At 41.1% G+C, this 12,448-nt stretch overlaps 1 protein-coding gene across 1 annotated transcript in view; it reads right to left on the reverse strand.

Annotated features, from left to right (window-relative positions):
- The window catches only part of ALDH1L2 (aldehyde dehydrogenase 1 family member L2), a 63,044-nt gene that overhangs the window by 36,164 nt on the left and 14,432 nt on the right, over positions 1-12,448 (reverse strand). Inside the window, exons 3-9 of the mRNA XM_036103242.2 lie at positions 8,592-8,826; positions 5,989-6,154; positions 4,035-4,136; positions 3,511-3,600; positions 2,570-2,704; positions 1,296-1,421; positions 635-726 (exon numbers count right to left, since the gene is read on the reverse strand). Of these exons, the coding sequence (XP_035959135.1) occupies positions 635-726; positions 1,296-1,421; positions 2,570-2,704; positions 3,511-3,600; positions 4,035-4,136; positions 5,989-6,154; positions 8,592-8,826 (946 nt within the window). The remainder of the gene's footprint in view (positions 1-634; positions 727-1,295; positions 1,422-2,569; positions 2,705-3,510; positions 3,601-4,034; positions 4,137-5,988; positions 6,155-8,591; positions 8,827-12,448) is intronic.

Here is a 12,448-nt window from a genome sequence, read left to right on the forward strand (position 1 = left end):
CAAGACTCTCTGCTATTAGTATCCTCGCAGACCTTTTATTTTATTTTATTTATTTATTTTGCCATAAAAGAGAGACTTCTAGGACTCTAGCTCTTTCAACTTGCCCTAAACCTCTATAGAGAAATTCTGACTATAGGGTAATTATTCTTCCTCTTGCAAGTATCCTGATAGTCCTTATTCTAGATATATCTTACTGGGTAATTTAGAGGGATAGGAAAAAAAGATATTGGGGGAAGTATGATCAATGTCGGGTATCCTTCTGAATCAGACTATGTAGGTAATTCCTGATAAACGTTCTCATCCAGAACTTCCCATTCCAATGCCATATTGGAGGAAAATTATTTAAGAAATGTGAGGAGAAATTTTTTAAAAAGAAACAAACAATTACAAGCATTGGTTTTCTAGGTATATAGGAGATATGAAAACAACTCCTGGCTAGCAACAAAGAGGAAGGAACAAATATATGTGTTTGACCATGGAAACAAACAATCCAAAAAAGAGGAAGAAAAGAGAAACAGAGTATAGTGGGTATGGTAAAGTGATAACATCCAGAACAAAGGATTGGACTGGATTTTCAAAGTCAAAGTCAAACTCTGGAGGGGAGGGGTGTGAGTCAATAGGGTGACTGTTTTACCGGACAACATCCATTGAGCTGGCTCCAGATTTAAAGAAGTCTGTGGAGTCTTCAATAACAGGAACATTGCTTAAAATTCCAGCCCAGATGACCTGTACAGCAAGGGTAATTTTTATGAAGGACGTGCCATGAAGAACACAGTGGCAGAAACTGGACAGCTCCTCAACCAAAACTACTTTTTTTCATCTCGGATACCTTGCTTGACTACATTTTTCAGCATCTCTTCAAGTTAGATGCAGCCATGTGACCGACTTCTAGCCAATGAATATGAGTGGAAGTGAACCTGACTCCTAGCCTTGACCCATGAAAAACCTCCTTCACACAATTCTCTGTGCTCTTTTGCCCTTCTTGGCTGTCTGAAATGTAGATGACCCCTACGGTGACCTTGAAAATAGCAGAGCTTGGGTCCCCGAATGACTCCACCCCAATCCTTACATTCCAGCTTCACCCCTCACCCCCATGCCGACCTAGAACTGCCTTGCATAATTTTGTGAGTGAGAAATAAATTTGCATACAAATTTTGGAGTTAATTTCCTACTGCAGCTCATACAAAAAAAGAGGCAAGAAAGTGCTATGCTCACTACTCTGAAGACTGATGGTCCAGTTACAAAATGGCTTCAGTTTCAAGATAAGAGTAACATTAAGGACATCACATGTTCACCTTGATGGTCCCTGCCACCTTCACCTCCTCGGCTGTAAGTTCTACCACCGATGTCTCCCCGGCTGAAAAGTACTGAGAAGCAGGGATCATTCTTCCATCTTCAAACTGCAGATTTCTCACCATCAGCTACAAAATAGCAACAAAACAAGCAGAAGAACGGAAGATTAGGACAATTCAAAAGTGAGGTCGGTGTCATATATTATAGGAATACAAGGATCGGTGTATTTGGCAAATGCAAAAATATGGGGTGAAAGCACTCACCATTATGTGTAAAAGGACTGAAACGGTATTTTACTAATGGCAGCAGAAAAGAGAAAGTGAAGTCTAGGGGCAGATACACCTCGAAATGGATAATAAGCTACTGAAAAATGTATATATTTAGACTAAGGCTTATTATAACTCCTCTTCCTCCTCCCACTACTACAACGATCAGTTCTCCACCTCCTCTTATTGCCTTCCTCTGAACACTTACTCTGCAGCAGGCATGGTGCTAGGTATGTATGTATGTATGCATGTATGTGTCTTATTTAATCTCATAAGTCCTGGTGGAAGCAGGTGCCATTATTATCCCCATTTTACTGATATGGAAATGGAGGCTCAATGAGGTTAAGTAATTTGCCCAACACCACACAGCTAGTAAGTCACAGAGCTGGGGTTACAACCCAGACCTAGCTGGACCCTGAAGCCTACAATTTTAATTATTGATCTACCCTGCATGCTACCAGAATATATGTGCAACCTGCAAATTCCCCTTTGCTTTCTTCAAAGAGTCCCCTGAAGCCAAGAGCCCCTGCTCCCAAGCATGGGCAGTGTGAGTGGGTGCTGCATGGGAGGCAAGGCAATGAGCATCTGAAGAGTCCCACATCCATCGTATTTATCCTGCCAGCCTCCAGCAGTGGGAAGGCAGACCGATGAGACTACGCTCTGTTTTATAGACGGAGAAATGAAGACTCAGAGGGGAGAAGCATCCTCCCCAAGACCGGTAAGTGGCAGAGGAATGGTTTGCATCTGGTTTCCTGACTAAATTCCAAGCTCTTTCTACTGTATCACGAAGCAGACTGTGCAAGTCCCTGAGGCGCAACCCAGGGAGACTTGTTCTCATCCAGGCACCCAGAGCCAGCTCATCCCCAGAGAGAAACAAGGCACAGATATCTCGAGCCTCCCATATTCCACTGCAAAGCCAGATTACCTCATGAAAGATATTCCCTTAGCAGCTGGGGTCATAGAAGGAAACCAAAAACGTCACTTTGTAGGTGACCATATTGAACACTCACTGCTTTTCCATCATTACCAAAAAGAACAAGTCCATTTTTGGTAACAAGACCAGGCTTCTTGGCACCTTTAATTTCCAGTGGCACTCCAGGAGGCACAGAGTTTTTCAGTAATGATGAGCCGTAGAACGTGACCATCTAAGAAAGAGATCAAACCCAGATTGTGACGGGAGGGAGTTACACCTGCAAACAGGGGTGTGTGCAAGCAGCACTCCCTGCAAGCAAGCTCAAGTTGGTGTTATCATTTATGATAAAATTGGAATACCCCAATGCGGGAGACAGTATCAGGCATCTATAGAAATGACACAAAGCAAGAGATAATCTATGAAGGTACAACTGAAGAGATTCAAGAATGTCTCACATCCAGACGACATTTATCATTTATTCACACTGATATAAAGGTGAATGAGACACAAAGTTCTCGCAGACGTCTCAGCCTAAAGCGAGGGTTTTCAAAGGGGAGTGGAGGTGGTGGTGGTGGGGTGGTCAGTGAGGGCAGATGTGGGGAGCAACCAGACTGTTACAGTACAGGGTGATTACTGATGGGAAGTACAGCATGCTTTGTGGGCAGTTAATGGAAATAGCACTGGATTCAGACTAACCGAGAGAATGTGATGCTAATTGATTTGTGATTATAATTCTATGACTATTAGCTAGCACTTACTGAGCACTATAATAGTTAACATTTATTGAATACTTATGCCAGAGACTAAGTATTTCAATGAATTATCATGTACTGACTCATTTAATTTTCATGGTGATCTATAACCACTATTATTAGTCCCATTTACAGTAAGGAAACCAAAGCACCCAATGGGTAAGTAACCTGCCCCAGGTTACCCAGCAAAAGTGGATTTATGTGTAATACCTTTTACAAAGGTAACGCGCGCACGCACACACACACACACACACACACACACACACACTTGGTCCTTAGAACATACCTGTCCATTTATCTCTGTCCAAGCTCCAGGGACTTTATCATGACCTCTGATCCAGTTATGTAAAACTTCGGCCGACTGATCCCAAGAAATCTAGGAAATCACAAAGCACAGGCTGAATCTCCTAATGCTATAAGTGTCAAAGGTAATAGAAACATTTCTCTCCATCAGTGGTGGAAGCACAGTTGGGGCAGAATAGAACAGGATGGCTTGGAGATCTACCTTTTGGCCAGGAAATGGTACATTGGGAACTACTTAAAAGTAAAGGCCAAGAACATTAAGGTGTGTTATTTCTTTTTTTAAGATTTTATTTATTCACTTGACACAGAGAGAGCGAGAGACAGAGAGCAAGTACAAGCAGGGGGAATGGCAGACAGGGGAGAAGCAGGCTTCCTGCTGAGCAGGGAGCCTGATATGGGGCTCGATTCCAGAACCATGGGATCATGACCTGAGCCGAAGGCAGATGCTTAACCGACTGAGCCACCCAGGAGCCCCATTAAGGTGTGTTATTGAGTTGATATAAATACCTCAGCATTTTCCTTTTTCTGGATACCTTCATATGTTGCCCCTTCTTCTGGCTGGGGAATCCGAGGAGCTTTTCCATCAGCTATGAGTTGGACAGCTTCCACCTAAAGTCAAAAACATGATTTGTGTTATGGCCCAATGATCAATAATGGCATCGTCTGTTTAACTGAAGTTTCTGCTAAACAGAATTGCTACATATAAATCTGTCCAGCAGTGTCTGGCTGGCTCAGGTGGAAGAGCATGTGACTCTTGATCTCAGGGTTGTGAGTTCGAGCCCTACATTGGGTGTAGAGATTACTTAAGTAAATAAAACTTTAATAAATAAGTAAGTAAATAAAAGAATCTGTCCAGAGAGTCAGACTATGACAATAACTACCTTTTCTTCAGTTCCAACTATGTCCCAGGCAATGTGGTAGCTACTTTATGTAAAATATCCTTTGCAGACATGACACCGATCCTGCCAGGTGGATATTATTATTCCAGCTTTACAGATGAGGAAACTGATTCTCAGAAAAGTGAAGCAACTGGCTCAAGATCATGGGGGAAGCTAGTGGGTGTCAGAAGCAAGATCTGCATCCAAGTCTACCTACTGCCAATATTGAGCTGGTACTCTTAAACATGACTCCCTTGTTGAAACAAATTTCAACCTCCCCTTGGTGACGTAGTGGGAATTTCAGTAATAGAATTGTAAGATAAGTCCGTGTGAGTGATTTCCACTCATCATGATGATTCTAGAAAGTGATGTATTGTTATATTTAAGTAATTCGACTTGCTTTCTAGCTCAGGACACCTGGAATTACGAAATAGTTAAAATCTACGTATGAGTTTAATTGCCTTTGGGATGTGTCCTGAATTCTCTTCTGTGCCAGATTCATGTTTGCCTTGAGTTGAGAGCCTCAGTCCTTCACAGGGAGGCCTATGTGAGCTTGAGTTCTTAGATGTCTCAGAATGCATGGCTGCTGAACAACCTCTCCAAGAGCATGTGGAGGGGCAACCTAAGAATAGGGCCAGTTCATAGCTCATTCATTTACCCAGTTCTGGCTGTGATATCATCAGGTGCATGACCTGGGCTTGAGCAAATGCCACTGAACACACATAATACTGTTTTGATTGTAATGATCATTTTTGAGCACCGACCGTGTGCCGAGCGCTTTACACAAAGGCTACTTAATTTCTCAGCAGCCTTTATAAGTCAGGTAGTATCCACATTCTACAGATAAGGAGACCAAGGCTAAAGAGGCCAAGTGACTTGCCTATTGTCATAGAACAGATAAGCGGTAGAATGAGAACTTTGATGTCTTTCTGACACCAAAGCCCCACTCTCATAATCATTAAATGATGCAAACAAAGCTCTGCTCTCCTCCCTCCAAAATCAATAGCTGCTGCTTTATACCATCTTAGTGTCCATCTCTGTGTGGCTACTTCTACCATATCCAATTCAGAAAACATTAAATGACACTGAAATGATCTTTCAATATTTTTACGGGCTAATATATTTTTATTTTGTGGTGCACATGCTTTGAGCTTTTTACCCAGAGCACATATGAATAAATAAAGCAATGCCAAATTTTACCCTGTTACACAGACTGAGTTCAAATACGTTTGAAATCCAAATTCCATAGCCAAATTTCTTAAGATTCTGTACACTTCTTTACAATTAGTTGTTATAAACAGGGTTGGCGATTCAAGTATTTGGCAAACTAAATGAAGCAATTTCATTGCTACTTCATCTATTTGATCACTGTTCTCAGAAGAACAAGCTTCATAGACTAAGAAATTTTAATGGTAAGATTTCCACTCTAAATATACCATCCTATTGGCGAATACAAAGTCTAATTTCGTTTTCAACTTTATGCTTTTTAAAAAATTAATATGGGAAAATTCTCAATAAAAGAAAAATATTTCTAAAATGCTAAAGCTTTATTAAATTCTTCTTGATGGTGTAAATATACTAACCATGGCCTTGATTCCTTCAGGAAAAAGGAACCGATTATAAAGTGCATCCACTGTATCATTGGGTTCGACGTCACATGACCTCTGAAGAAGGATGGGTCCCGTGTCTAAACCATCATCAGCCCAGAAAACAGAAAACCCAGCTTTCTTATCTCCCATAATTAGAGTCCTGTGAAAGAAGAACTTCAACTTACAATGTTGGTTTAATGTACACAAAGCGATGAATTAGTGATATTAAAGTGCAACGTAGTGGGGCACCTGGGTGTCTCAGTCAGTTAAACTGCCAACTCTTGATTTTGGCTCAGGTCATGATCTCAGGGTCATGAGATCAAGCCCCATGTTGGGCTCACTGAGTGTGGAGCCTGCTTGAGATTCTTTCTCACCCTCTCCCTCTGCCCCTGCCCCTACTCCACCTCCCACCACCCCCCTGCCTTGCATGTGTGAATTCTCTCTCTCTCTTTTAAAATAAATAAATAAATAAAGTGCAAGGTAGTTACAGTGGAAAGTAGACAGTGAGGGAACTACCGTGAGAAATTAACAGTACAGCCAGGAGATGTCAGCATTCATAAAAAGCACTACTTAATAGTACCACGATTTTATACATTCCCATATCTATAGTCTTTCTTGTTAATACACATTAATGACTTCTAGTCCACTCAAAAGGGCATTAGAATCTGTCATTACTACCACTCATTAACTGCCAGTTGTCAGCTTTCTACTTAGGCATCAAGCAATTTTGCCCACCTGGGTTCAATTCCTACATTGTACTTGACCCTATATTAGACAGAATAAGATAATGGAAAATAAGACAGAGGATACTCAGTAGATGAGAACTTATTAGTTCTCATAACTATTTATTTAGGTTATGTAATTTGGGTATAAGTCAGAGCTAGAATTAGCTCTAGATTGTCTAGGTAAATTATAGTAAAAGATGGTTGATTAATTCAACTCTTTGCATTTTATGTTCTATAAAGCTTTGCCTAGGGGTGCCTGGGTGGCTCAGTCGGTTGAGCTTCCGACTCTTGCTTTTGGCTCTGGTCACGATCTCAGCGTTGTGAGATCAAGCCCCCAGTAGGGCTCAGCACTCAGCCAGGAGTCTGCTTGAGATCTGAGATCCTCTCCCTCCCCTTCTGTCCCTCTCCCCCCGCCCCACTCCCAAGGGCATGCACAAGTGTGTGCGTTCTCTCTCTCTCAAATAAATAAATAAAATCTTGGGGGAAAAAAAAAGCTTAGCCTAAGAGAAAATGTTGGCCCATAAGAGCTTATAATACAGACAATAAGCTGAATATGTGGACATATACATATAAAAGCATATCAGAGGCTAGGCTAATATTAAGAGAGCATGAAGTAATACATCATATCCATGCTCAAGACCTAAATAATTTTTAAATCTTGGAGATACTAATCAAGCATAACCTAAGTCAATGAATCAATCAATCACTCTTTTCAGAAATATTGAGGAATTAATTGGCATTATGTTATCAAGAGGCTTGAAAATATTCATATACTTTGTTTTTGTTCGTTGGTCTGTTTGTTTTAAATTTTATTTATTTACTTGAGAGAGAGAGCATGAGAGAGAGAGAGCCCGAGCATGGGGGAGGGGTGGAAGGAGAGGGAGAAGCAGATTCCCCGCTGAACAGGGAGCCCGATGCGGGACTTGATCCTAGGACCCTGGGATCATGACCTGAGCTGAAGGCAGATGCTTAACCGACTGAGCCACCCAGATGCCCAAAAACATTCATATACTTTGATCCAGTGATTCTGCATGTGGAAACAATGTGAAATGAGAAAAAAATACAAGTTTAAGTGCAAAGATAACCACATGGTACGATTACAAGAGCAAAAAAGAGATCAATTCATGCCAAATACAATGAAATGTCATTCACCACATTTAGTATATGTGCTGCCGAAGCGAGCATTGTCATTCACCACATTTAAACTTAGTGTAGTTCTCTGCCTATTTAATAACCTGACACTGAGCGATATCAGGGAGATGTACAGGTAAAGGAGAGAAGGTAGAAAAGTGCACCTGTGGTATTCAGGACTTATAGTGTACCTGCAGCAATAAAAATGTTAGACCATAGTCCCTTCCCTCAAGAAGCTTAAAGTTAAACGGGGGAAGACAGAACAAAGAGGATAATTTCAGGTAACTCAGCATTCCGTGAAATGTACTTGAGATGCTCTAGGCAAAAAAAAAAAAAAAGAAAAAAAGAAAAGTTCTACGGTCAAATAAGTTTGGGAACACTGTATACTCAGATTCCCTCTTGGAGATTGTGATGCTCTCACTAAAGCACATATAAAAGGTTCTCAGAAGTCCTGTGATCAAGAAATCCAGCATAACCCAAACTTGTCTGACTCTAGAACCTCTGTTTGCTCAATTCCCGAGCTCTATCCAACGGAGCCGGTACTCCATAGGCTATTCCTGGAGATGCTGTCTAGCCTCTGCAGCACTGAAGTCTCAGGGGAGTTCATGCAAGAGTAGCAATCAGTCAGGGCCTCACAGTTGCTTAAGCACAGCTATTCTCTTGATCCCGTAGGCAAAAAACAGAAAGATTATAGGGCAATGGAAGTAGGCCCATCTTCTCTATAATTAAAAAAATTCTCACCAGTTGATGGCAGAGGCTCCTCTGTGACTTGGAAGGAGCGAGGGGTGATATATGATGGAGCCGTGCTTTGGGCTGTCAATTATATCCATGGGGATAAACTGTGTGCAGAAGGGAAGCACGTTTAGCTCAGCTCCCACAGATTCGTAGGCCTCCGCCACCTCCTTTATGGTCTTGCCCTTGACTCTCCATCTGGGGAACTTGAACACAGGGGTCCCGTCTTTCTCTGCAGCTAGAGCTGAGCATGGAAGAGAAAGTTATTTTTATAAAAAAACAAACAAACAAAAAACTGGCCATAAGTTGATATGGCTATGGATTCACACATTACAGTTTTACAGCTTCATGAAACATTGACAAAGAAAACATGGCAAAGAACAATTTAGATTGTGACCAGAATTTGACCTGTTACAATTTTATCATGATCCACCCATTTTCCTAACGTGATTTTTAGCTATGTATTTGAGGCATAATAGATTTAAACTCAAAAGTTTGTAGCTAGATCACACTTAAATTTTTTAAAAAAGATTTTATTTATTTATTTGACAGAGACACAGCGAGAGAGGAACACAAGTAGGGGGAGTGGGAGAGGGAGAAGCAGGCTTCCTGCAGAGCAGGGAGCCCGATGTGGGGCTCGATCCCAGGACCCTGGGATCATGACCTGAGCCGAAAGCAGATGCTTAATGACTGAGCCACCCAGGTGCCCACATTTTAAAATTTTAACCAAAGTTTTTCTTTCATAGATAAAAAAAATTACACTTTTATTACTGATAGAGCCACTTAAAGAATATTTGTTTGTTAGATTTGGAGCCAAGTGCTGGTACATCAGCACTCAGATTAGACATAGTCAGCCTCTGGCATGGATGGAAAACCAAGAGCCCCTTCCCAAGCCTATTTCCTGGAGGGAAGTCTCTTTTAACAGAAGGCAAACTGTAGATCTGAACACACTCTCCCCGCCAAACAGATAGATCCCAAAAGATAAAGAGAGAAAGTTTTTGAGCTGAGCTGGGCTTGTCTAGTTCCTTCTCCCAAATTCACCAATCAGATAAGTTAGTGGAAGAGAGAGGCCAAGAATGGAGAATACATGCTCCTCATGAGGGTTTTGCCATACTGGAGAAGATCCAAGGCTCTTTCCTGCAGAAAATGTCCTTTCCCAAAGGAAGGGCTCCGTCTACTTCTCTGTGGAAAAGGAATGGCCCTCCAGAGTGCAGACAGCACTAGCTCATTTTTTTCCATAATAAGATATCACTTTTACTAACTACATACCTTACGTATATTAAGCATATATACTTATTTTCTACCAACAACACAAAGCAACTACATTTTAGGTAATATTTAAGAGCTTCAAATAAGGCTTTTTATCTGTGTTTTTGGGCTCCCTTTCCTTTCTCTCCCTTTGGATCATCAACCTTCATTGACTTTTGATGGGATGATGCTTCCACTAGAAAGCCTAAATTCCAAATCCTAAGTGAGTCCTGAAGGAATCTGGCCATCAAGCCAATGCCTTGATCAATTCACTTGGGAGAAAGGGAGAGACCAGTAAAATAATGTTGACAAAATGTGAATGTTCACAAAATGTTCAAAAAACTGAAAACAACTCATTTTCAGGTGATAGGAAAATGAATAAATGGTGGTTCAAAAGGTAAAATTGGGAGAAAATTGTGGAAGGTTAGACTAGGAAAGAAAAATGGGATGAGAAACTTAGAAGTCTTCATTTTTAAAAATATACACCACCGAAATAGGCTTGAGGCATCCACCGGTTATTCTTCCATATTGATTTGTGGCTGCCCCAGGGCTATTTTTGGCTGCTCTAGTTGACTATTCTGACAGCAAGACTAGTTAGCCATTGTCATTTTGATCCCTTTGCATGAACTAGGTGCAGGGCTGCGCACATTACATACGTCACTTCATTTAATCTGTGCAAGATGGGTGCTGTTGAACTAAGCTTAGTGAGTTTTAGTAACTTGCCCATCATCATATGCAGCAAGTAAGTGGCAGAGGCAGAATGAATTCCATGACTCCAAAACATATACTGTTAACTATATCTGTACCACATGCCAGCCTACTCTACAAGTCAGATTGGTATTTTTCTTATCTGTGTTATGCCAGCAGCCCAAATGACCATGACCAATAGACAGGAGGTCCCGGCCCTGGGACCAGACACTAGGGAAAGTTTCCCAGGACATCCTTGGGAAGGAACTTTAAGAGTAGTCACATGCTTGCAATTCTTCTCAAGTTCATGTACATGGCAGAGACTGCTAGTTGCCCCCCTTCATTTCTTAGCAAGGATTCCTGTACTTTAGCTGAGCACGTAGCCACTCTGAATGAAATCTACATTTCTCAGTCTATTCTGCAAATAGATTTGGCCTGTGACCAAGTTCTAGCCAGTGGGATACAAGTGGGACTAGTATGTGCAACTTCTGGATGATATCCTGAATAAAGGCTTGCCCTCTGCTTCCCCTCTTTCCTTTTCTGCTTGCTAGAATGCAGATTTGGTAGTTGGGGCTAAAGGCAGCTACCTTGGACCATGAGATGGAAGCCCAGTGTTGATAAAGATGAAACAAAAAGGGCAGGAGCCTGCATCGTGATCGGTATAAAGCTGCTACAACTGCTCTAACAGCCAACTCAGACTTGAGAAATGGACTTCTATGTCACCTAAGCTAATATTATTTGGGGTCTCCCTGATTCAATAGCCAATCCGATATCCCAAATATGAGTCCTCCAAAATATCCCCCACACAAGGCTGGTGGGAATAGATAATAATAGCACAGATAATCCCAGTAATAGGAATCTGTCCCCTTCTGCCTTGGGAGCCACGTCTAAATTCATGAGGCAGTTTCCCTCAGAATTCCCCATGTTGGGATAACCTTTTTCTGAAACAAGGATAATTTCTAAATCAAGTGATTAAATTCATATGTGCATATGTGCTCTTGACCCAACTTTTTTTTTAGCTTGACTCTTGAAAAATAGTGTAAAAATATAGTAGTTTTTAAAGTAGTAACAGGAATTAGGATAAACCTCAGAGCTGCTGCTTTTGAGAAAAAAAGGATAAAATTTAAGGGTTATCACAGATCGGTATTTTCCAACCTATCTGTCACATTGTACCAGTGATTTGTGAAGATCGAATTCGAAAGCCAAGATGTCTGGTTGCTCATTCTTATTCCCTATCTGGGCAGTTTGTAGACTGTTTCTATCTCTGTGTCTTACACCTATTTGCAACATAACTATAGTTGACTTTTGAAAAATACAGGTTTGAATGGTGTGGGTCCACTTACAGGTGAATTTTTTTGGATAAATATAATACTGTAAATGTATTTTCGCTTCCTTATGATTTTTTAAAATAACATTTTCTTTTCTCTAACTTACTTTATTGTGAGAATACACTGTAGAATACATATAACATACAAAAGCTGTGGTAATCAACTGCTTATGTTATCAGTCAGACTTCCTTCTGGTCAACAGTAGGCTTTTAGTAGTTAAGTGTTGGGGGAGTCAAAAGTTATACGTGGATCTTTGACTATGTAGGGGGTCAGCGCCTCTAACCCCTGCGTTGTTCAAGGGTCAACTGTATAGTTGCAAATCAGAATCCCACTGAGGGTTTGCTTTGAGGATGGCTATCTTCTTTAACCTTACCTTAACAGCCAAGCAGTCACAGCTACAATTCGTTCTGACATAAATGCATTCTTTATGACCCCACATCAATTCCTGTTCTTGGATGTGGCCCTCCCTTCATTTCCACCGGCACCTCTGAATCAGACATTGTTCTAGATGTTCCATAACACTTTTGGAAAGTCACAAGCATAGTTCAGAAAAAACATATGCATGGAAATTCCTCTGATGGACCTGGTGATTACCTTGGAGGT

The sequence above is a fragment of the Halichoerus grypus genome, chromosome 6 (genome assembly GCF_964656455.1).
Source record: "Halichoerus grypus chromosome 6, mHalGry1.hap1.1, whole genome shotgun sequence".
Classification (NCBI taxonomy): Eukaryota; Metazoa; Chordata; class Mammalia; order Carnivora; family Phocidae; genus Halichoerus; species Halichoerus grypus.